Source organism: Cygnus olor, chromosome 5 (assembly GCF_009769625.2).
Source record: "Cygnus olor isolate bCygOlo1 chromosome 5, bCygOlo1.pri.v2, whole genome shotgun sequence".
NCBI lineage: Eukaryota > Metazoa > Chordata > Aves > Anseriformes > Anatidae > Cygnus > Cygnus olor.
The window spans coordinates 38,265,426-38,291,698 of NC_049173.1; the positions used below are offsets into that span (position 1 = coordinate 38,265,426).

The window sequence follows — 26,273 nt, forward strand, 5'->3', positions numbered from 1 at the left end:
ATAAGCTGAAATGGCCACCTTAGAGGTATCTCTGAAATACTTTTCTTCCCACTATTACAAATGCCTAGCTCTCACTCCAAGGACTGTCAATGAATCAATAAGGATAACATCAATCCATATCTTCATCTCACAGCTCTACACTCAATCACCACAGCCTTAACCAACTCACTGATTTCTACAATCTAGGCAGTGGCCATCAAAACCTTGACTTGGGTGAGGATGAGAGAGAAGATGCTGGAAGAGAGCACAATGCCTTCAGACCAAGACTGGGCTGTTCAGCTCCTGCTAAAGGAGTTCCTTTACTGTGCTTATACATACCTTGTTTTCATCACTGTCCATATCCTGGATCAGATTATCAAGATCCTGTATCCAAAGAAGGGAAAAGGTGTTCACATTCAGAATGACTACCGTTTGCAAACCTTTACTCCTTCAGGGACCAAACCTCTGCCTAGAGGAAGGGCTGCTGAGATCACAGCTAGATGTTTACATGACACCAACCACCACGACCATACACACAGAAAATACAAAGTCCAATTCCTCCCATTACCACAGCTTTCTTCTACCTGCCTTGTCTGTGGGGTATCCCTAGAGAACACTATGAGGTCAATCTCTTGTCCTCTATCAAGTTCTGTTAGTCAGGCTAGAGGACATCTGCTTTCTTCACAAGGATGGAAAAGACACTTTGGTAGGTAAAGGGAATTTTAAAGTTGTTTCCAGTGGAGGCAGCAGGTCTATCTCCACATATCCTCTGCGTTAGCCAGGGAAATTTCACTGAAGGGAACACCTCCCACCCCAGTCAGGGGCATTTAGCAGGTCCTGTCAGGAAAAGATTCAGTCCCTGCCGTGGGTACTCATTTGGGAAGTGCAGAGTAGGCTATCATCTCCTCTCAAAGGAGCTAGCTTAAGGAAGGAAAATACACACTCCCACCTTTAAACAATGCATGCAGTACAGAGCCAGAATGTTGGAAGATACTATTAGAAGAGCAGCACAGGATGGTCTCTCTGTAGCCTGTACTGTATTTACCCACATTACTTCAAAAAGGACATGATGCAGAATAGAATTACCTCAGCAGGTATGTTCTTGAATTCATTTAGACAGTTTAAGATAATGTTATCCCCATCATTTTTGGCTGCCACTCCAGACTCACTGACACACTTGAGGAGCTGCCGGATCTCACTGTACTTTTGCTGCTTCACCAGCTGCTTGGCCACTTTGCTGTACACTTCTGTAGCTTCCAGCTGGAAGTCCTAGAGGTAGGTGAACACCAGAGCAACACGTTAAACATTCTCAGCAGGTTTTCTCAGAGGGACTCTGCACAATATCATATCATACCATAAATATCACACTATGCTCTTAAAAAGTGAAAACTGTTTTGGTTGGTTCTGAGTTTCCAGTCACCACTGCCCAGGACTGGCTCAAAGCTTCTTCATAATCAGACCGGTAAATTTCAGTTTTGCTCAAAAACAAGGGCATTGTCACCTTCTCCTTTTCCAGGGTGACAAAAGTAAATTTTACTGCTTCTGACAGAACATCTTTCCTAGTCCCAACCCACTGCTACCTCACTTAGCAGGCTCCCATTATAATCCCGTCCAGCAGACACCGCTTGTGTACCCTGGAAAATAAGAGGTATCTGATCATGATATACCTCCCATATGAAGAAAGATAAAAGATGCAGACTGATCCTGCCATGAATAAGGCAAGGAATTAAAAAAAGGAAACAGAAGTGATGCTTGGCAGTTGGACTTGTTGCTCCCTTTTTACTGGGAGGTAGTGACTACTGTTGCTGTTAAGTGCTACTTTTTCCACTCCAAACAAGTGCTCTGCCTTGTACATCCTGACCCAAAGGAAGAAGCAGGGTCTGACATATGCATCAGTCACAAATGTACCAGGCAGCAGGGTCACAGATACTCCTTCACTGTGCCACCTCTGTCCAGAAAATGCCCTGCTATATCCTCTCTCCCATATGGGAGGCAACTGCAACACCACACTGCACGAAGCAATGTCCTTTAGCAACTCCTAACATATGGATGAGGAACACACAGAAAAGTTTGGAGGCTAATGTGCTACACTAGCTTGTAAGCACCTCAGCTCCTGCCCAGACATGAAGAGGATGAGGTCTCCAGAGACAGTTTTCAGTTATTTAGCTTTGCTCTCTCAGTTAGGAGAACAGTGCAGAGATAGTTATGTATCTGGTATATGTGCATGGCTGTCACAAACCACAGAGAGCTGCCATGTCAGAGCTCTCTACTCACATCACCGATTGTGGTTTGCCGGCACTGAGTCACTAAACAAGGTACAAGGCAAAAGAAAAGCTCCACATAATTCATTTGTAAGAGACAATTAGTCCGGAGGTGTCCTGCTGAAGCCCAAACTTACTCCAAACTTACTCCAAACTTACTCCAAACTTACTCCAAACTTACTCCAAACTTACTCCAAACTTACTCCAAACTTACTCCAAACTTACTCCAAACTTACTCCAAACTTACTCCAAACTTACTCCAAACTTACTCCAAACTTACTCCAAACTTACTCCAAACTTCTGAATGTTTAAGACTTGAACAAGTGACTTCTCTGATAAGAGATTTTCCATTTTGTGGATTAAAAGACCTTTGGCAGAAGTCTTTTGCTTAAAGAACTGCTCTTTGCAGTAGGTTCTTTGGTAATAGTAATAGTAGTTCTACCAGTTTTTTCCATACCTGAAGGACTCTGAAGGCAATCCCAAATCCCTCCTCAATGTTTTTGCCTTCCAACATGACCTGAAAAGAGAGCCATCAGACAAGTTTGAGGATGCACATTCCCTTTTTGTGACCTATTGTTAAATAATAATGCTTGCATTTCTAGATTTTGCCTAGAGTCCAGAAGACAACACATTACTTCAACAGAAAACAACGCCATCCAACAAGAAGTAGAGCAAATACGGGGTCTGTTGTCACATTGATTCACTATGGAACACTGGGTAAGCATTTTGAGCACAGAAGCTCCAGGTTCTTAGGTGTTCTCTGCTACTTTGAGGAGAAAACATAACTTTTTCATTAACTGTAGGTTGTATACATGCACATATAACTTGCCCATGAATTCTACCAGATGTTGCTCCAACCATCAAATGTTTCAACCTCTATATCACATTAGTATTGCTGATGAAAAAAAAAGCTGTGTTTTAAACAGCAGTAAGTACCTTGCAAGCAACATCCATTTTCATGCTATTGTTTCCAAAGAGTGTGGGCAGGGAGGGACCTGTCATTTGAGAGGTTCCCGAGATCTCACATCGATGCAAGAACTTAGTTACTTCCATCTGCAGATCAACTGTATTGATGTGCCTAGGCAGGAAAAAAAAAAAACTCACTTCATTTTGAAATAGAGAAAGTGTGAATTACTGTTCATGTAAACTTACTACTTCCTTGAATATATTTCATAATGACATGTATTTCCAAACAGTAATTATTTCAGTTACTATTGGACTGTTTTTCATGTAGCCAAATCTACAGCAATGAGGTTCTTTTTAGATTTGTGCACTCAGCAAATGAAAGCTGCAGGTAAGCCTTATTTGCATTGTTCTGAAGAGTGATCCAGAAAATCTGAATCCCAAACAAGTATCTGCTCTCTCTTTTTGACCTCTTTATACCCACTCCCCCCCAACTTCAAGCTTAGTGTCTAGCCTTAAAAATATGAAAGAAAAAAAAACTAAGAAAATCAAGATATAAAAGCCCAAGTACAAAAGATATATGGCTAAATTTACACTTTCATTTTTTGAACATAAGGATTCAGTTAATACTGAAGCTTGTAACTTGTATACAGCTGAATTAAAATTCAAACAAATATAGCCAGCTAAATATAACTGTGTATGCATGGAATGTTTTTTTTGTTTGATTTATTTTTTTAAATTGAAGAAAGGTAGATGATAGACTAGATTATTTAGTGAAAATAATTGCTCATCTTCTGGGTAGCTGGGGAAAAAAGTAATGGGAATCCTATACTTGCAACTAGCTAGTCAGATCTTGGTCAGGCCCACCTAGCATGTGTTAGCTAAATTCAGCCCAAACACAACTATTAAGAAAAGACAAAGCCAGAACTTCCTGTTTCCCATAACTTAGCTTGTTGTTTATATATACCTCGACACATCTGTAGCAGACATTTTCTTCCGAAAAGTGAATACCATTTTCTTCCTTCCTGAACTTCTTGAGACCTCCTGCAGGTAGACTTTGAGATGGTCCTTAATCTTTACAAGCCACGTTTGTTTGCCTCCCAGTTCAGTGTATGATTTTGCTCCATGAGTGAAAAATCTAATGCAGGTCATAGCAGCACGAACATGATCCTAGAAGAAATATATCGAACACTAAGATCGATCAGAGTAAACCACCTTCTCTAATCCTTGTCTCTATGAAGTGTTCACACAAAGCAGGCAATGCTCTGTTTTCTTTAAAGCAATAGTTAAGCTACTGCAATGTGCCAGATCCATCACAGAAACACACACCAGGTCAGCTGCAGTCAGTCCAGGCCTTCCATCTGTTTTTCAGGATTGGAAAGTAGCAAAAATATACTTGTCCACCATGCAGATTTACAGCAAAATAAATAACCCAAAGCCTGACAGCATTCAACATTTCTCATCTTACCTTCATGAACTGTTGTAGCTCATACAGAATGTGGTAGTAGTTCTTTCTCTGCAAGTATTTGCAGGTCGCAATCAAGTAGATACCCCAGCTCTCCAATCCTGGATCAATGGTTTCCAGCAAGTTCTCCAACATATGCAGTTTTCCACTTTCATAGCTTGGAATGAAGATCCCTTCAATGAACACTTCTGATGGGGATTCCTACACAAACACCAGAAAAGTAGCCTGAAGAAAAGCAGCTGTGGCATGTAGATTTTCCTTATATAAGAGTAGTATCGAGTGACAGAGATCATAGAATTGACAGATAACTTAGTTGGAAGGAATCTCTGGAGGTCATGTGGTTCAAACCCTCACTCAAAGAGTGACCTCTCTAGATCTACCCAGTCACATTCTGAGTACTACCAAGTAGGGTGATTCAACAGCCTCTCTGGGACCTAGTTCCCAGCCTAAACATCCTCACGTCAATGCAAAACAAAACAAAACACATTTTCCTTATATTCAGCTGGAACTTCCCTTGCTCCAAATTCCGTCCATTGTCTCTTTCATTGTGCACGTAAAATAAGCCTGAATCCATTCTGTCCATAATCACCCACTCAGTAATTGAAATCAGCACATAGGTCTTCCCTTGCCTGCTCTCTTTTTCAAACTGAAAAAACACTCCTCGTCACCTTCCTCATACATCATGTGCTTAAGGCCCCTGTGATGAACTGTCTAAAGTTATCACCGTGTTGGAATTCAAAAATCTTCTTTCTCTCTGTATTAGCAACTGGTGCAGATTTTCAGCTTTATAGTAAAAAGACAAAGCAGTGTTGATACAGTGGCTCTACAAAAAAAAGAAAACAACTTTTTCCTTTTCTCTAGAAGCCACTGTTTCAGCACAATGAGGAAGAGAGATTAAACACAAGATGTAAAGATCAACATTATTTTCCCATGTCACTGAATTCTTGTCAGTCACTGGACAGTCTGTGTGATAATGTTCAGGACACTGAAAAACTACTGTGCAGAAAAACATGCTCTCTAGAATGCTCTATGATGCTCATTACCATCTTGACTGGCCTTGAAGTCCTCTTAAGCTGCTTTTCAAAATTTAATTTTAAGTGACGGCAAACTGGATTACTCACCTTATTTAACAAGTGAAGCAGTGCTTCTCTCATACAGTCATGTCTCATGTAAAAGCTTATTATTGCCAGATTAGTGCCATAACTATGTAAATAGAACAAGCACTCCTGATAGTAGCTGTTGTGTTGAACCTTCCCCTCACACATCATCTCCAGAGAGAGACTTCTTGTTCTCAGCGTTGCTTCAAGTTCCCTCAATGTGGCAAAGTAATCATCATCCTGCTGTTAAAACAAAATCAGTGATAGGTGATGGCTAAGAAGAGAACCTTCTTTTCAATTAGACCTTGTCACCCAGCCCTGAAGCTTTGAAATGGTCATCGCTTTGGAGGGGTTAGTCTCCAGGAATGCTTTTTATAAAAATTAGATTGAAGCTGTGCTATCAGAGACATTGAATGTTCTCATGACTAGCACAGCTCTGTTTTCAGGGACAGATGGGAGGCTTGTTTATTAAACAAAACACTCCAGCAGCTACTTCAATAACCTAATTCAAACAGACTTTTTTATTCTCCTGGAATACTTTCCTAAGAGGTCTTTCACCATTATGATTTTGTATTTACTTAGTACTAAGAGTCTTTTTTTTGTATACCTAATCAGAACTTCCAGAGATAACCCCAAACCATGTAGTAGTGTTTACAGCCAAGGGAAAAATTGTGAGATCACATTTTTAACCTCAGCTTTGAATATGTGCTAAGTTACTAGAGTTTTGATAGACAAATTACATCACTGCAACACCACAACATATTGTTGGGATGGAATTTACTTTCCTCAGACTGCAGTAATAACACGTTAACCACTACAGCTTCTTTCCCATCCACTGACCATGCCCCAAATTGCTATTAAAAACAAACAAAAAACAACACTATGATCTGGTACTCAGCCACCAATTCACTGTGAGGAAGCAGCTAGTGAACTTCTCAACAATATTCAGTTTGCAATACACAATCATGACAAAAGAAGAAACCTGATACCTGATATTGTATCCTGCGTTGCTATAAGATCTTATAGCATCAATACTTGGCTTTGCCATAGCCTTTCACAGTAGGCAGAATAGAAGACCCTTACCGCAATGAGTACGGGCTTCACTGTGGACTCCAGGTATTGTATCACATCCTGGACAAGCCTTGAACCATGGTTCAGCTGGTTTAGATCCACAGGTGGCTTTAAACACCGGTTAAACTTCTCTCTTGCTGAGCTTAAATTTCCAGCTTTAAGACAAGCCATGCCCCAGGCATGCCATGCTCCACTTGGATCCAAGCCAGACTTTGTAGAAACCTAAATTCAAAATAATTTGGTAATATTGCAATACAGCCCCAATACAGAAAATAGGAAAGCTAGCTTATTGGAGACTGTGACCTTTCACTTCCTGAACTGCATTTCCCATTAAAACAAACAAAAAATGACATGCTGATTATTTGTAGGTTACTGGCACAAAGTGCCAGCTACTGAAACACCCACGATTTCCAAATCAATGTTTTTATTGCACACGTTTAGGCAGTCACATATCTGGGAAATTTCAATTCAGCAGTTTTAAGCCTTACAAAAAAATCTGTTCCTGATGTGAAAATGTCGTAAGGCAAATGATTTTTACATAGTAAAGTTAATTGGGTTTGTGGTTTAAAAAACAAAACAATAGCAAATGCCCCATGAACTGCCAAGATTTTTTTTTTTTACTTCATAAAACTCTGCTGATCAAATTTATTCCTGATTTTCTTTAGTCTATCACCTGCCTTTAAACATGAACCCTTTTTATTCAAATATGTTATTTATTTCTGCTGCTTGTTACCCTTAAAAATCCTAATATGTTTTGCAGCATCATAATCCTCTTCCTACAAATTGCAATGCCATAAACAGAGGCTTGTGAAATACTAGGAGCAGGAACAGCATGGAAGATAAACCACATGAGCTCTGACAGACAGATTTGCCACCATTGCTCTTTTTCAAGTAAATGCTTGCTAAAGTTGCCTTATTAAAATCTTCTGTGATATTATGGACAAATAAAACCAAACATACAAGCTTCAGACAAAATCCTGCCACAAAGTATGCCTCAGCCCTTCTGCTGGATGTAACATTCTTTCACATAATGACTGTCTGGCAGTTAGTCTATCCCCATTTTAATTGTACCAGAAAACAAGGCCCCTGTCCTTCCCTTTAGCAGATTGCTCCACAGCAGAATACATCTTCCTTCTCAGAAGCTTTTTTTTCCCCAATGTTCAGATAAGATTGTTTTCATTGTTTAAAAACTTATTCCCAGTTTGTAACAGTTTAAATATTGTCCATTTCACACATCACATCCATTTAAACTCAAGAGAGAGAAAAACAAAAACCACCACAGAAAGATTAACATTCACATCCTTCTATTGTCATTACCTCTATAGCTAGTTGATAGTACTCTGCTTCCAAAAGCCGATTTCTTAATCTTGTTACTGCTGCAGGGAGAAGAATCTGATCCAAAGATGGTACTGGACGGTAGGCAGCAGCAACCAAAATATTCAACACATCCACTTTGCTGATATAGCTAGGAGAAAACAAAGAGGTTAAACAAATTCATACACTTCCACTATTATCATACACACTAAGAATCTTAAAAAAAACTTTATGTCCGAGACAACTCTTAGAACAGTGGTTCCTAACTCACCAGTACACCAGGTTTCTCTATCCGTTCTACTATCTTACTGAGGCTACTCTTTTTTCTTCCCAACATTCAATGGAGCACTGGCAGATGCTGACTGCAGACACCAACTAAAGTTACAGAATCAAAATAGTATGTTTGAAATTTATACACTGTTCCTGCCACTTAAAGCCCTGTAGGACAAAGTCTGAAGAAAGAGTAATATGCTGGTTCTCAGGAAGTACAGGTTTAAAATCCTATATTGGAATGCACACTGAAAGCAAAAAAAAAAACCAACCAAAACAACAACAACAAAAAAACCACCACAACAGTAGAAGTAAAATATTTACTTCAATTATTGTGAATTATTTCTCCTACTCTAATAATTTTCTCAGTAATTATTACTTAGTCATATTAGTTGAATTTCTATCACTTGAGCTCTTATACTATTCTTACACTATGAAATTCTCTTCCTGTTTAAGATGTCCACAGCACAATCACAAAGCAACCCTCCCGCCCTCCACTCCCTAGTGGAGATAATGATCTTGACAATACATCCTAGCGAATATCTGATAAATCACCTGTCACAGAGCGCTAGATCTTGGCTCCTTCCAGCTTTTACAAACATCATTTTGGCACTGAAGAGTAACTGTTTCATGATGTCCATAAGGAGTCCAGCATCTACCTCAGGATTAGTGAGCCCTTGGGACAATTTGCAGCAGTGCTCTATCAGCTGGTGGCCACACGCTATACTGTTGCTGTGCAGGCTAAGGATGGCAATACACAAGGAAGAGCTGGGAGCCTGACAAATTGAGGAAAGACACAAACGTGAATATTGAGGTACTTCTCCAGGGAACTGCTTATACTGGACTCTCTTTCTCCAGATCTCACCTGTTCATAATAAAATTCACTGCGCACAATTTCATTCTCCTCTTCATTCAGGGAAAAAATCCATTCAAGCTCAGTTGCCTTGGGTATTCGCACCACTGTGGAATACTCATTATCAGGAGCTTCTGCAGCCAGGAAGGAAAGAACAGGTAGAATCATTGTGCAAGTAGCAACAAACCTGGCTAAAGATGCATGATGCAGAGCAGTCCCACAGTCTTAAAAGAATCATCTGTGACGCTTTCATTGTACCAATTCCTGTCAGTATCATTTGTCTAGTACACACATTAAAGAAACATTTCCATTCCTCAGCAGGCTACCAAACAGTACCTAAACTCACTCTATCATCAACATCCTTTCACCAAAACCTGGATCCAGTAACACGTCTTCAAATAGTTAACCAATCTTTATCCTACAGGACATCAAACAAAGCAACCTTTCCTCTTTCGCCTTCTCTCAGATGAGGTATTAAACATTTCTGATCAGGAGGGAAATAGCAATATGTGACCTATAGGTTACAGCTAACAAGGGAAACTGAAGAACCAGTTGCAAGAGAAAAGCCAAGTTTACTTATCTGCCTGTATCTTCTTTTGAGAATTCAAGTTCTTTGAACATACTGTCCAGCAACTTTAGGACAAGACATTGAAAAGACGAGCTAACTTGTGCGTTAAGTTTTCTTACAAAGTAGTATGGCAGAAAATTAGTTTTAATAAAAAGATTCAACAGAAGACACTTCTGTGGAAAGACTTTCTGTGCGCCAGATTATTGAAATTTTTGTTTCGAAATTAGTAACCCAGACACTGTAGTACAGTAGTACCATTTGTCATCTTGTACCTGATACTGAACAAAAGATTATTTAAATAAATATCATTATATTCTTGGTTCTACTTTGAAACTGAGCTAAGAATTATTCCAAAAAACTGAGATTAGCTACAGGTCAAATCACGTCTGAGAACACACAAGCACAGCATGCTCAGGTTTCTGATTGTGGTTCCTGGCAGAGAAACAATGGACATTCATACAACATTGAAAAACAGAGAACAAAGCTAATTTGCCACCTGTATGCCTGATCAACTACTTCTCCCTGAAAAAGCTTAAAAGTTTTAAAAAACAAAACCAAGACAAATTAAAAAAACACTAAAAAAACTCACTGTTCTAGAGCTCACAGAATTGTTAGAGTGGTGAATAATTCTAAAACTGTAGTGTGAACTAAAAAAAAGAAAAAAGCTATTTCTAAATTGAAATGGAGAGTGGAATAATTAAAACAAACCAGGTCTGAAAACATTTGGTAAGATGTATTCACAGTTCCAACAGAAAAGCTAGGAAAACAGCCCGATAAAACACTTTCCCTCTAACATGTTCTGATTCACTCATTCTGACTGAATGATATGGGCCCGGTGATAGGTAGGAATGCTGGAATCAAAGCAAGAAGCAATGGGAGCAGCCATAAAGGCAACCTTGGTATAATGGAAAAAATACTGACAGGAGATGATGTCTGCTGAAATACTGACAGAAGAAAATGCCTGCCAGTCTGGGAACTGCTAGCCTAGGAACCCAGAGCACCCCTAAGAAGTGAAGCTGGCATACTTGAAGTGCAGCTGAGTAGAGAACCACAGACATTCTGAGATACCCTCAATAAATGCAAAAAGAAGAAACTGCAACAACGAACTTATCTGGAAAGGTGGAAAACAGACTGAGAAAGTAGGAAACAGCAACAGCTGTTGGCTGCTGTAGCTGGAAAAACAGGAAAACCATTTGGGAAAGTAAATATTGTTCTGAGAACGTAGAAACCATCATCATCTAATTAGCTATCCCAGGTAAAAAATAGAAATTAGCAACATCTACAGGGTGATCCAGGCAGTGATATCCCCTTATGTCTCTAGTGATAAAAAAATTACTTGCTTTCTACCCACAATAGAGCTTCTCTCTGAGAATTTGCCCTTGATGAACTTCTCTACATGGGATCTGGACAGATCTGACCCTTGCCAGGGACATGTGGCTGACTCCACGACAGAGATCATCTTTGAAGTGAGACATGGTCCATCACTGACTGGCCTCACTCCTGGAAGTAGCTTGGTGCGTGCCATACCAGGTACACTTGGAAATATTTATGTATAATATATATGTGTACATATATGTTATATATGCATAACTAATATAAACACACAAGTTACTTATCATGAGCATATTTGCTTTGCTATCTAACTTGTAATATATACTTTATTAGTAGTGATTTTGTAGTAACTATAATAGATATACATTTGCTATACTTGCTTTAGAAGTAGTAATTCACACTAATTTGTAATACAGAAATTCAAGAAACAAAAATCTCCATATCCTTGTGTATTACAAAATCCTGCAAGCCCACTGTCACAATCCTTACGCACCAGGGTAAATCTTACAGGTCAAGACAAAGACAGAACACAAATGAAGAGAAGGATCTAATCAGAAGCAGCAGCTCAAACTAATTTTCAGCTGAATCAGTTTTGCAGCAAAGGTAACAGTAAAGCTACTTCTGTCAACAGCAAAAACGTTGAAATGGCCCAAATTTCAAAGGGGACAAGTAGGGAAAAATATTAATTCTCATTTGTTTTGTAGCACAAACACAAGATTTTCACCATGCTTTATATTACTGCTATAAGCACTTGAAATAACTATTTTGGTCCAGCAGAATAACACATCAGTATACGAAAACTTTGCAGAATCACCTCCAACACCTGACTTAAGAAACAAACAACAAATGCCATCTGAGGAAAAATTGCAGGAAAAAATAAAAAGTCCAATGAAGTTTTGTTATTACTCCTCAAGTCTTATGATGTTAGATGGGGAAACTGAGGCACTGAAGAGAAATTAGTAGTTGATATTCATAAAACCAGCAAAGGAAATGGAACTCAGGTCACAACCAGACCCATGAGCAAAGCCTCATCCTTTGCTACCCCCAGCTAAAGCTAAAATGGGGTATCAAACATCAGAGCACACTGCAGTAGTATTCAGAGAGATCACTTTTTACAGACTGTTCTAGCAGTGTCTGTAAAAAGAGCATCACTCAGTATAGCTCTATAGTGGACTAGTAATTTCTACTCTTACCACAGCCTCTCACTGACTATTTCTAGCATGCAAAGTACCTTCTCCAACTGTTTTTTTCCCCAGTACTTTAATCCCCAAACTGCTTGTTCAGTATTGACTCAGCCATTTCTCCTAAATCACAAATTTCCCATTCACAGAAGTTTGGAATACTTTATTTCAGACTGCTCATGCAAAAACACCACTGATATTTTGTAACTGAAGTTTTGATCAACCTTTAGCTACAGCTAGGCAGGGCAGCTTGCCATCTCTAACTGCACTGGTAATTACGCACTTTAAAAAAAAACACATTTTAATACTATTCCACTCCTTACCTTCCACTTGGTCCTGATCTTCTTTTGTGCTACAATAAAAAGACAGAAAGAACCATCATGCCTAGTCCATGCCTTTCCACACTGGGGAAAACATACTTTTAAGAAAAGGGATCAATATGGCTAGCCTTTTCAGAAAAAGGTACTATAAAAATGTAACATGTCTCTCTCCCCTGCCCTTCCCAACCTACTGCCTTGTCCCTACCCTCCGCTGTCTTGAAGTGCAAGATTCTGACTCTACATATTGTATTTCAACTACACTAAGTAGTTAGTTCTCATACTTCTTCTATAGTAACAACTTGCTGTTGCACATATCATAATGAAACAGATGCTGAGAATAAGAATTGCCCAGTACCAGAACATGTCAGAGCTCACATGACGTTTTTGGGATCCAGGTCTCTGACCTGAAAGATTTAGCATCTTTTTTTTTGTTTTTGTTTTTTTTTTTGTTTGTTTTTTTTAAATACAAATAAGGTGAGTATAAACAAAAGACAAACACTTTGCAATTAAAAAAAGACAACACAAGCAATTAAAACATGACTAGTATCATTCAAGTTCACAGCTAAGCTTTGCTGACCTAATCTGGTAGCATAAGCAACCATTCTGACTCAAGCTAACCTATCTACAGGTGACTGCTTATTCTTTTTTTTTCTTTTTTTTTTTCTTTTTTTTTTTTTCTCAGACTGCTATTCCTCACAAGCCTCCTGATATTGCCATAGCTGATACTGCTATCAGCAGGCTTTATGGGATCACAAATAGTAAAGCTCACTCTTTTCAGCTGCACTTTTCACCAGTTGGCCTAACCAATGCACAATGAATCCCCATCCAACTCTCAGCCGAAAGCCACCAGATCATGAAAATCTGTCATCACAGACAGGCTTTGAAACTGTGCCCTTAATGAAAAGGCTATCTAATCAAGAACTTGCTTTTGAATACTCAAGGTTCAAGAAGTCACAATCAAGGGACTATGGAGTAGCATTAAAACAACTGTGTTCAACAGATCCAGTCAATTTTGAATTGAGGATAACTAGAATAGAAAGACGTACGTGCTTGTGTCATGTGCCAAGCCAGGCAGATGATCTCTGTTGTAGTAGCTATAGCACTGATCGCATACTCGAGCTGGATTTTCTCTACAAGCTTCTACTGCCATTTTCTTGGTAGAGCAAGAACTGCACACCAGCCTGCCACAACGCCTGCAGTGATGACGCCTGTTAAACTGAGCACAAGTCATGAATAAGCAACTGAAGGAACTTACCCAAGTCCACGCCTGTATCTGCCTCCACTCATGAGTAAACTTCACTTGATGAGAGGACACAGCACACATGACGAGGCTTTTCAGAACTATAAAATGATTGATTCTCACTACCAGAATTCCCTTCTAGGGACACACGTTTAATATACTTGCTGCAGTCTTCAACTTTCTCCACTACTCAAGTTGTTCCTATTTTGGTCACCAAGATACTTAGATTGCTTCCTGGAAAAATCAGAAGCTGTAGACTCTTTTTCTGACACTACCTTAGTCACTTCCAAATTCAAAAGCAACAGGCATTTTGAGGAAACAGTACTGCTTCTAAGCAATATAAGGCAAGACTGCCAGCACACCTGCAAAAATCAAAATTAATCTTTTTCACTTCACAGTGAAACCAGGTAACTGCTGCCTGTCTCCTCAGCTACACTAAATAGAAATTAATGGTTAAAAATCAATGGACTAGCAATCTTGTCAAGCCTACAGTGATGTAGGCAAACTTGCTAAAGTAGCTAAGGGCTTTTAAGAAACATATTACAAGCAACTGTTGACATTAAGGTCACAGTTCTAATTTTTGCTCCTTACCATAGTGAAGCGTTCAGATTTGCAAACCATACATATCGTTTCAGTGTCATCGGGTATCCATTCTTGCTTTGGAGGTGGCTTTTCAGGTGGCACAAATTCCTGAGGAAACAAATTTTGCTGCAAACTTCTTTCTCTGGGACTTGCAGACATTGTTACACCTTAAAAAAAGCCAGGACAAGACAAACATGGAAAGGGATTTAAGCTGTTTAATGGAGTCTTGAATACTAGAAAACACTACAGACTTACTGAGACTCACAAGACTACCATTATCTTTCACCTAGGCATAGCAGAGTAACATTGTGTAAGGAGTATAAATGCTATAAGCTAAAACTCTAAGATTGTCAGCTTCTAATACTTCAATACTAATGAGCAAGAGTACTTAGTTATTAGTAGATCTTTACCACAACAATTAGAGAAGTATAAGATAACTTCAACATCTATGCTTGTATCATAAGCAGAGACTTGGAGGAGGAGGGAAAAAAACACTCAGGAATACGAATACCAAATAAGTGGTATAGCATAAAATAGAACCTTAAGGATACCTAGTGTTGACATTCCTGAAGACTAAGAATTTTCTTTATTATCTCAGGAGAGGTATGGCATTGCTAGCAACAGCATATGCCTCCCTGTCTGGTCTGCTTTAAAACCTACTGTTGGTAAAATCAATTCAAACAGGCAGAAGTTTAAGTCTTCGGCCTTTAGCTTCTTTGACTTTGCCAAAGAAATATTAATTGAATCAAATTTATAGCAGTAGATAGACTCTGGGTTTATATGATGTGAGCCAGTTACACTTCACGCTAACTAAAAAGTTCAACAGCTCATCCCAGCCCTACAAGCCACCTTCTATGTACATGGATACTAAACTAAAGAAAAAAACTCCATTCCAGTAAAGCTAACTCATTCAAGTAGATGCTGGATTGCAAAGGAACATTAGAGGACAATTCACTCAGGTTTTGTAACAACATATAGATATTAAGCTGACCACTAGATGAGAAACTGAAGAGCTACACAGCCAAATCCAAGACACGCTGTCACCTCACATATGCAGTGCAAGCAGAATCACCAGCTCAGGATAGAGAACCAGATAATAGTTCAGAGCCCTGAACAGGAGATCAGGATAGCACGGGCCCACCACTCGCTAAGAATCACCAGCCTTGGAGGTCTGCGGATACCCTTTGCTATATCTATTTGGTCTGCGGATGCCCTTTCCTGAGAGCACACACTACGCATCTCTCATAATATATATCTTCTGAAGCGTGCATCTCTTGCATTAGATGCAGAATGGACTCTACAGAAGAATTTGTGGTTGTTTTTAAGCCACAAATATTCTTGTTTTGGATTAAATTATTTTGTTTCTATTTATTTGTATTTGAGGACTGAGTGGAGCCCTCTCAGACAATAACAAGGTGTGCTATTCCCTCAGGTCGCAAAAGGGATCCTAGAAAAAAAATTATTTAAAGGACTGAAAGAAAGAAGAAAACAGACAAGAAAAAGGATGAGATTTCTACTGTAAAACCAAAGTTAAAATTGAGAAGAAAAAAAAGATACTGAGAAAAGAACAGGAAGTACCACTACAGTGAGTGGGCTTCCAGAAAAGCTCTGCCTATATATCCAAAGATAGCACAGAAATCAAGACACAGGAAGATTAACCTGCAGCACCATTAATCCACTTACAACCTAGCTGTGACAAAGAGATAAACCTTTTTCTTCCTGCAGATGTAATCCAGTTTTCTGTGCTCTGTTCAGACTTGCTTTTTTTTTTCCCCCTGCAGTGCCTGAAATGGATGTGTGTGCTGACTCTTCAGACATTCTGTAGATATCTACCAGAAAACAAAATAAAACTATGCCCTTCCTCTTCTCCTTCACATCTTCTTTTAACCGGGCCCAAATCACCAATACAGAGACCTAAGTTACTATGCAGCGGTGGTACGCACTTCAAACATAGATAAGGGATAAAAAGAACAAGTTGAAAGAAAATGGCATAGAGATCTTACCCTTACCAGTAAAACTGGCAGGAGACAGTTCTGATGATCCTGATTTAGACGTTGCTTCACACTCTAGTATTTGACTGAGATTTTCTTGGATACGTATCACAGAATCTAGGGCAGAGTGAAAAATCAGAGAACAATATTGTTTATACACCTACTTGTTTTAACAAACGTTACAGGAATCCATTCACAGGAGTATGTAACAATGTTAGTACAAACAGGATTAGCTGTGTAATTACAAATTACTATCTTTTAAGAAAATTAGCTCACAATGATTCACACGAGACTATATAAAACACAGAGAAAGGGATCCTTAAAGCAGTGGACTACTGACAGGCACAGGAATAATCCAGCAGAGAAAAAGTATCACGTGTGAGAACAATCAGTTGACACAAGGTACTCATTGCAAATACTGTTTCACATTGCAGCAGAAGGAACATACTTGCAAAGTTATAGGTCATTTGGCAGGAAGAGATGGATGAAGTCTGATGCCTTGAGAGCTGTGTCTTTAAATTATGAAATGGTATCAACATTTTGAAACTGCTATAAAGCAAGCTAGTACCACGTATGTAGGAACAGGTAGACAAATACAGACAGGCAAGCACATCATACACTTCCAATGCAGTGAGACAAGACCACTGGGCTTGACCTGGAGCACCCTCTGCCGTTCCAGTTACAAAACCCTCAGGCACAGAGCCAGATGCAGAACTGATGACAACACAGATGAGAACTGATTGACAAACCAGAAAAGAGAGCTGTGACAAGAATGTTAAATAGAACCAGTAAAAAAAAAAAGGAACAGGAGTCTAGGAGGAGGGAAGAGTACACTCATTTCCCCCCCCAAAGTCTCATTTGGTTTAGGGGAAAGACGTGGTTGAGTGCAAGTTTTAGAACTGCTGAAGTTGTCAGTGGCTTCACATTAAACAAATGAAATAAAATCGATCAGTATTGAATAAGAAAAAAAGACCCTAAAAAGGAGCAAAAGAGAAAAGCGAGAAAGTTTTGGAGCTGTTGGTCTTTGAGTACATATGCTTACAAGAAAGGCAAGAACATATTCTGGGCTAGAGGGAAACTGAGGCATACATCTAAAAATGTTATGGCATACTTAGTAAAACAATTCTGGGGGAAAATTTGCCCTTCTTTCCCAAACGGAAAATTCTAATGGACAGTCACCTGATCGCTTTTCTTTTAATGCATAGGGGAAGTCGAGGGCTTTTTCTGCATACTTTGAGAGCAAACTGTCAACGTCTTCTACAGTGAAGCCAACTTCATGTCCACCTAAGAGCTGGAGCAGTGTCTGCACAGCCACAGCTACCCAGTCCACTTTCATATTCATGAGCAGCTGTTCCAGCATAAGCAGTGGCCTGGAGGAGAGGTGGAAGTAGTTAACACGGGAAAGCTCAGGTAGAGTCAGCAACACCTGTGAAACAACAAGAAACAGTTAAAATTATGTGCCTCCAAATCTGCCTTGCTGTGAGATTAAAGACAATAAACTGTCTGAGCAGCTTACACAGGGAATGGAATAACATGCAGAGGCTAAAAAATGGAGTTGGGACTTCTTGGGCCTATTCATAGCTCTGTGACAGAATTAATGTACGAATTTGCAGAAGTTACTTAGCTTCTGCTTTCACATCCCAAACACTGCCTTATTTCAGAGGCATCTGAAAACTAGAAAGCATTTTGTGACCCTGTGACAGATATGTTGTAGCAGAGTAGAGCACATTCTCTTGTTAAAATAAGGCTACGAAAAAAACATTATCCCAATCCTTATCTTTACACCATTTCAGGAAACATGAGGAGAAAATATGAGCAATTCTCCTAAAAATGAGCAGTTAATATGGGCTCTGCAAATCGTGCCTTCAAAAGGGACAAATAAAGAAACAAGTTAATGTTGTGCAAAACACTGGAGCAAACTGCCATTTGTAGTCCTGCAGCAAACTGTAAGTTACAGGAAGCCCTCCATGTTGTTCACCTATGATACATTTGACTAAAGTAATCTATTGGTTAATACATCTGTTTCCAGGGTAAGCACAGAACCTACATGGCTTCTGTAAGGGCAATAGCCATACAGAAACTGGAGCGATACTGTCTACCTTTGCAAGGCACCCAGGAGAAACATGCCATGAAAAGTATCAAAGCCCACTTTATCTGTGGGCACATTTTTAACATAATTTACATTTGTATTACTACACAGGAAGGAGGCCTGGCATTTCTGCCACAGAGAATAAATTGAGGATGCTTTCTTTTTCACCAGGACAGAGATAGCAACTGTACCGATAGACACCCCAATTTTTTTTCTCTCATTTAGTCCACATGGTCCCCCACTCCTCACAACTAAGAGTGAAATAAGAATGCTCTGTTTACATTGGGAGCTACATTCACCTCAGGATGCAGGAAATGCCAAGATGGAGAAAGGAAAGAAGTTTTAAGCCATCATTAACCTTATTTTGGATCCTGAGACTAAGGATCTTGAGCCTGATAGGTTGAGAATGCTTGATAAAAACCTAAGACAGGTACTTCTATAGTTATATATTGCTGTTAATCCTACAATGAAGGAGTTTTACTCACTTTTGATCCCATATAGAGTGCCTGGATTTCATTACGGCGTGCTGTTGTCAGATTCTTGTAGAAGTGATTTGTGAGGTAATCAGCTAAGAAGTGAGATGCTGCCAAGCTGGGATGCTGGTCAAGGGACTGCTCACTGATTGCAAGGCAAATACCAGGGTCTTCTATTCTTTGCAAAAGCTAGAAACATATGAAATACAATAAATCCCTACTGCATTCCTGCAGAGGATTCTTCATATCAGACAGTGAATAACAGATTGCTGTCCTACAATGGTCCAACAAGCAAATTAACCTCCACAAGTGTCCTATGTATGTAATGGTTATTTAGATCATCCATTTGCCTACTTATTGCCTATTGCCTATTTGCTCCATTTCATAATCAAAATAACTTTTAAAGTATTCTAGAAGCAAGGCGGAGACCTTTTAATTCTGCATCTTATATCTCGTTCCTCACTTAAGTTTTTCTCTTTGATTTTAAAACTATGTGGTCTGAAAGAGCCTGCATCTTATTTTACTCTGTTATTAGCGACAGCTCTTAATTATTAAAACCAGAAGAATTCACACTTGGGTAATTCGGGCACCAAAGCACAACTGACTAATTCATCTTACTACTATCACTTTTGATTTTTCTGCTTAAGCAGCACAAAAGTGCTTCATTATTATTTTTCAAATAAAAGGTGGCTTGTATTTCCATTTAATTAAAATAGTTGTAAAGACATTTAAAGTTCTTCGCCCAACAACTGGATTGCAAAGCTATATTTTCATTTAAGTGGACCAGGTGAGAGGCAGGGTCCTGAAAGCATATCTAAACAAATAGCATTCCTTAAAGGAAGAAGCAAAAAGGCCACGAAAATGCCAAATAAAACAATTTTCTATGACCTAGTAACTACAAAACAATTTGCCGAAATGTGATATGCAGACAAAACACGTTTCTGATGATACTGAAATATCTCAAATATCCGTGTGATGTGAGTAAATGACAGCGACAACAGTTTGGATACCTTATTCTCAACTTATTCAACCTTGAGATGTAAGGCTGAAAGAGTCTCGCTGTTACCTGCAGTGCTTTTTCCATGTCACCTGTCTCCAGTAAGTGGAGAAGGTGCTCACGGTGAAGGTTGATTAAGTCTTCTCTTGGGACAGGATATAAGTGCCCCCATTCCTCACACAACTCATAATCCTAAAGAATAAGACAAAACAATTAAAAAACACTAATGAAACCAAACCAAAAAACAACCTTCTACCATTTGATACAGGAGTTTCTCCCAAACTTCTGATCAGCTTCAAGAAATTCTGTAGCTTAGACTCTTCTCCCCTCATGCAAACATAAAAAAGGAAAATGACAAGGGGAAGGAGATGACACCCAGTTTGCCAGTTGCAACCTGTACTGAGAATAGTTTCTCACCTCACAGTAAGCACACTGACTTTCTAGAGATACTTTTCAAGCCAACCAGATTTACAGCATTAGTGCTTATATAATAATCAAGCCTGTATTACACCAAAAGTCATACCATTAAAGTCTTCAAAGTTTTAAGAGAAAAGAGTAGGTTGTACCTCAGAATAAGAGTTAAAGGATTATTAATTACATTTAAGTGTTGACATTAAGCACATACTTGTATTTGTTTCTGTAGCATAGAATTGAGTAAAAGAATCCTTCCTCTCAAGGTATTAATATCTGCTGACTGCTGTTTTAAAAAGCTAGTTCAACAAATTTATCCACTCAAAGTTTAACGTGTCCACATGCCAATGCCTAACCTTTGCCTTCAGAATGATATTCATGATGGTCTGGGAATCATCAGTGCAGGCTTTTTTCAGATCTTGCCAGTCATTCCACAGAGGTTCGTTTTGCAAATTCAAAATCTGAAAAAGTTTAATATTACTGTAGCACACGAAAGTTTTATCTACAAAAATCAAGTCTAGGAAAACAGCTGAGCTGCTCACATCAAGAGATACTTCGTACAAAGAAAAAGTCTAAAAGGAGATCCGCATTTATCTTTAGCCCTCTACCAGGATGATGTAATGCACTTCCACCCCAAAAAAAAAGACTATGCGATCTGTCTAAGGTGTTAATCTACAAATGGCTCTGCAAAGCAGGTTTGTAAGGGAAGGTTTCTAGAAGACTACATGGCAGTAATTATGGATGAAAGAGTAAACGTATACTGCAGACGTTGCTGGTGCTAACAAGTGAGACAATCATCAGTTAGGAGAATCACCACCATACAGAGTTCAGCAGGGATTTATTCCTCCTTTACACTCCATCTGCCTTTTCAGTCTGTGCTGACTTGCAGGCCAGCTAGTCTGACTTAACTTGGGTATCTAAACTCCCCTGCAGTTAGAAAAACTGCCTGCAATACAGATCTGCTTATTGGACCAGCAGTCCTCCACACTATGCCTAGATATATCTACGCCTCCCAGGCAGATAAAATCATGAATTGCAATGGAAAACTTCCAAAAGTCCTAGCATTGATACAGAATGGAAAAACAAATTATTTGTAAAAAAAAAAAAAGTGGCATGCACAAAAGTTTATGTCTAATCTTATTTGCAGACCTGAACTCTCATAGGAGAATGGGAAAGTTATAAAGGGTAGAAGAGTGTGTTAATTGGATACTACAGTACTGAAAACACATGATGTGTTTTTGGAATGAAAGACTTGAAAATATACTACGATCAAAAAAGAACCAAGGGCCAGTTTTTTTTTTTTTTTTTTTTTTTTTTTTTAAAGTGCAAGCATATTTTCTCCCTCCTGCCTGTTTCATTTTACTGGTTACTGAAGTAATGGCTTTGTACCTTTTGATAAACCTGAAGTTCTTTCTTCCTGCTCTGCAAGTTGGCTTTTAGTTCATCAGCTTTGCCCAAATCAGAAATGCAATAAGCTAGTATTTCCAAACAGGCATCAAGTGGCCATTTGTCCAGGCAGCGCAGGGCCAGCATACTTCTTAATGTTGCATTTTTTACTGGGAACAAGTACTGCCAACCATCCTTACCTGCAGAGAAAACAAACCACCAGATAAAACTCAGTTTCTGTATTTTAGAAAGATTTAAAAAAAAAAACACCACCACAACACACCCTCATCTGCACTGGATGGTACCACCAAAACAAACAGAACGTAGCTGAAAAACCTATACTAGACTCATGCCAAGCATCAGATTCTCAGGAAGCAACCAAAGTCAGTATGGGACACTTGCTATCCTTAGACTCCTAAAAGGCCTCTCTTTTCATGGGATACATCATCCACGTATGACAATGACACTGCTGTAAGAGATGTTCCATTAACAATACTATGTCTTCTGACATACCTAGCTCTTCACATACAAGTAACACTCATGATACATTCCAGTTCTCTTGTACTAAATAGGTTTTGTGTAAGTTTACTGTCAGGATTTGCAAATTAGCAAAACAGGAACTACACTATCAGAGAAAGCAAATTTAGGATGATAGAAGGGAAGAGATCTGTTTTTGTCTTTGGATTTGCTCATGGACCACTACCTTAGTTTCCACCTCCTGTTTCAGGCTGTATTCTTCACATAATACGAAAAGGGCAGAAGGCAGAGGAATGCAAAGGAACACCTGACTTCATCTTTCTTACCTTCAGCAGTTGCACAGCTCAGCACAACATCCTTAATGTTGTCCAACTCGTCCACATCCTGACTGTACAAATCCAAGACCTTCAGAGCTCTGACCCAATCCTTTGCAGCAAGTGCTTGTTCAAAGACTTCCATTAATACCTTAACGGCTGTGGTGGAATGCAGTCCTAGGAGAACCAAAGATATGTATGTCTTGCCAGAGAAGGCGCTAGCCAAGCTGATGTCTTCCTCTTGCTGATTCTGAAGTGGCTCAAACATAGCAAGCAGGAATTGTTCCAGTATGGGGAACTCCTTCAACAATGCCTCACACTCCCTGGAAATCTGTTCCAAACCTAAGGGCGCCTCCCGTTTGCCTCGAAATTCCATCCAAGATAAACTCGATTTGGAAATTTTCTGTATATTAGACGCACTTAGACATGCCACTGTGGCTGTTAATTTTGACTGAGACTTCAGGAAGTCCAGGGAGGAGGCAGTGAGTGTGTTCTGGCTCAAGTCAGTCACAGAGGATGGGGCCTGAGTGTAGATGTCCTCAGAGGCCACTGCAGGACTGGGGGTTGGTATTTCAACATCTGGCAGGCAGCGGCAGGCACACTGATGCGCTAGGTTGCTGATGGTTGTCAGAAGCGACTTTGCCTGGCTGGTTTGCCTTGCGCTGCACAAGGACAGTGGTTCACAGCAACAGTTAACAATAACTTGCTGCACATTCAAGTTCAACTCTTCTTTAGCCAAGAGTGAAGCAAGCCTGCAGGATTGAAAACAGAACCAGCTTACCCAACACACATAAACAGTACTTCAAAATTACAGATTTTCAGAAACATTCCAAATGCTTTGTGAGCACAAACACCTCATACTCCTCACATGAGAAGAGTACAAATCTTATATTCACTCAGTATGAGAAAATTTATACAGCATAACATTGATAACTCACAGCTTATGTTGCCATTCCTTTAAAGAAATTATTGAACTTACTACTCATACATTGTTGTATTCAGGTACAAGTCATACTAATAACAGTTCACTATTAGTGCTTTTTTTTTTTTTTAATTTAAGAACTTCTTTGTCAAATCAGACAGCCTGATTTAGTTGTTTGTGATGGAAGGAGCTTAGATTACCCAGTTTTACCAGGGCAAGAGCCATGCCCAGCTGTCTTCTTAAGAAGCATTACTGGTATATTTTATTTTGCTGTTCTTTTAAGCTGCAAGTCCAGTGTTCTGAACTATATTACACTCGATTTAAAAAATCTCCATAAAGGTTCTCTCTTCACAACAAACGGTAACTGTCAAAAATATGGAGCTGTAGCTTTCCCTAGTAAAAATCTTTGTGATAGTAGAGAAAATACTAAGCTCTCCCTAGACACCAACCCTTGCAGCATTAAGTGACCTACTAGTGGGAGATAGCAAACAGAGGCTGTACTGCCTGTACTAAGTAGCCAGATAAGATTTCAATCTTAGCTGAGATCCAAAACCACCCAGAGAAGCATATCTGAAAAGCACCAACCTGTCAGGTTGAACCTGTCTTTCAAACAAGAGCTGGGAGAGTAGCTGAGATGGACTCTGCTGTAACAGTATGAAAGGATTCCCCACTTTCACTGCTGAGGATAAGTCTTTAAAAAAAATAAATCAGAGCGAGACAGAATATTTACTACAACACAAACACATCAGCTGAATAGACTGGCCAAGTCTTGCATTAGGAACACAGATTTTAGGAGCCTGAGCCTGAAATCTCTTGGCCTAAGTTCACAAAAAGTCCATGCTCATATGAGTGAGCTAAAACGCAGAGTAAACTGCAAGGCACGTGTGATTACAATGCTCCTCTCAGACCTGGCACCACTGGCTCACATTTTAATGGACATATTACCAAAACAGGCAGAGTGGAGAGTCTTTGGCTTTTAAGAGAGATCTAGGTTCAAACAATTTAGCAACTTTACTACATACTTTAACCAAAACATGTATTTGTGGTGAGACAGAAAATGTGCAGTCTTGGTTTCTGAGGAGTCTCTGGATAAAGATTGGTGAGTCCATGTCCTGTTTGAGTTAAAGTCAGCAACTACAGACTGGAATTCACAGAAATAAAGCTACTTTTACAGAAGCACTGAAAACCTGGAGAGTATTGCTGAAATACCTTTCCATGCACTACTAAGTTATGCTGAGTAACTGTAAACATATTCTCCTAAGTTTACCATTTCCCTTTCATCTTTTAGTATAAGAGAGTTCCCCAGAAATTCACTCAGCCTTTAAACATCGCACATATTTCGGCTTTGGCAATTAGTCATTGAGGACTGACTCATGTCCATACAGAGCTTACAGTTAGCATGGTAGTGTTCTGAGCTGAATCAGCATATCTGAAAATTAATTGTTATCCTCTTGACGAGGTATTCTCTGAAAGCAGTACTCTGGTATTGTATATTATCACAGCTCAATTAGAGACAATTAAAAGAAAAACTTTCTCCTATCAGTGAACGATTCTGTTCTTCTGACAGCTTTATATGCTGGTCATGAGTTTCTTTTCACATACCACTATCATCAGCCAATTCTGTAAGAAAAATTCTTCCTGGTTACCTCTGTGCAGCTGTCTGCACACTCTCTTTCTATCCCTATGGAGCAGAAGGGCATTGGTTATGACTAAGGGAGATGAAAAGCACACAGCGTACCTATCCACTGGATGCAAGAGTTATCCTTGCCTGCAGGGTAGCGATCAGAATTTCGGGATGTCAGGAGTCATTTGCTTTGTTTCAACAAAGTGCGTAATCTGGGTCAGCAGTTAACATTACTGTTCTGATTTACCCACTGCCATCAGCTACTTTTATCTTAGCTGTTGGTGGCCTGGGTGTCAAGAAATTAAAAAAGGCAGTGCAATAATAGAAATTAAATGATCTGAACTACACAGAGGTTGCAGGCCTGTTTACAAGGGAGACATTTTTATATGGTTACTTCTTAAAGTCAGAGAGACTACACAGCCTATCTTCACCTATACTCAGGCTGTCAGACAGAAACCCCATACCTAGCTCTGTATTCAGACTTCGTAACACAACAGCAACCAATGTAGTAACATAGTCAAAGAAGATCTTCACAAAGTTTGTCTTCATGTTGCTTTCTGACATGGGTTGGAGATGTTGGTCAAGAGTTCTCAGCAGGAGCTGTGTTTGATTCCAAACTAGGTGCTTCTCCAGTTCCACCGGTTTCAGAGATGCCTGTTCCACCAAGGTGCCAAGCAAGCTCCCTTTAGAGTCTGGTTTAAAAGAAGAAACAGATCCAAGATTCAAGTCAGTGTTAAATGACAAAGGCAGCGGGTGGAGGGGAAGGTTGAGACAAAAAAAAAAGTGAGACAAATGCTTTAACATTAACAACCATGGTTCATCTAAGTTGGTAGCCTTGCATCTGGCAGCTTAGAAAAGCCTAAATATATCTAATTATGTGTCATTAACAGATAAGCTTATTCCAAAACACAGCTGTTGACCAGTTCCTATGCCCTAAAACATTTGGTCTTTAGAGCTCTCCTAACAAATTGCTCATTAAACTTACATCTTTAAATGTTTTATAAACACCCACATGCCATTTAGAAGTTTGATGAACGCAGAAAAGAAGACATAACAAAAGATCCCATACTATAAAACAAAGAGCTCTTTGAGAAAAGGCAGAGAAAACGCAACTCTGGAAGACTCCTTTAGAAAAGGATGACCCATTTTTAAT

The 26,273-nt window shown here is 39.3% G+C and overlaps 1 protein-coding gene across 8 annotated transcripts in view; it reads right to left on the reverse strand.

Moving 5' to 3' along the window:
• Nucleotides 1-26,273, reverse strand: part of ZFYVE26 (zinc finger FYVE-type containing 26) — a 48,522-nt gene that overhangs the window by 3,085 nt on the left and 19,164 nt on the right. For 2 of the 8 annotated variants that reach the window (XM_040558315.1, XM_040558316.1), the window contains exons 19-42: nt 25,585-25,812; nt 24,082-24,187; nt 22,587-23,326; nt 21,787-21,983; nt 20,754-20,858; nt 20,056-20,178; nt 19,002-19,178; nt 17,607-17,853; nt 16,440-16,544; nt 16,146-16,265; nt 14,446-14,603; nt 13,661-13,830; nt 12,618-12,646; nt 9,226-9,347; nt 8,916-9,136; nt 8,094-8,241; nt 6,789-6,998; nt 5,730-5,948; nt 4,612-4,809; nt 4,111-4,313; nt 3,177-3,318; nt 2,698-2,757; nt 1,066-1,248; nt 319-363 (exon numbers count right to left, since the gene is read on the reverse strand). In XM_040558315.1, coding sequence (XP_040414249.1) covers nt 319-363; nt 1,066-1,248; nt 2,698-2,757; nt 3,177-3,318; nt 4,111-4,313; nt 4,612-4,809; nt 5,730-5,948; nt 6,789-6,998; nt 8,094-8,241; nt 8,916-9,136; nt 9,226-9,347; nt 12,618-12,646; nt 13,661-13,830; nt 14,446-14,603; nt 16,146-16,265; nt 16,440-16,544; nt 17,607-17,853; nt 19,002-19,178; nt 20,056-20,178; nt 20,754-20,858; nt 21,787-21,983; nt 22,587-23,326; nt 24,082-24,187; nt 25,585-25,812 — 4,256 coding nt within the window. The remainder of the gene's footprint in view (nt 1-318; nt 364-1,065; nt 1,249-2,697; nt 2,758-3,176; nt 3,319-4,110; nt 4,314-4,611; nt 4,810-5,729; nt 5,949-6,788; nt 6,999-8,093; nt 8,242-8,915; nt 9,137-9,225; nt 9,348-12,617; nt 12,647-13,660; nt 13,831-14,445; nt 14,604-16,145; nt 16,266-16,439; nt 16,545-17,606; nt 17,854-19,001; nt 19,179-20,055; nt 20,179-20,753; nt 20,859-21,786; nt 21,984-22,586; nt 23,327-24,081; nt 24,188-25,584; nt 25,813-26,273) is intronic. The other 6 variants (XM_040558317.1, XM_040558318.1, XM_040558322.1 and 3 more) reach the window with 6 other exon arrangements.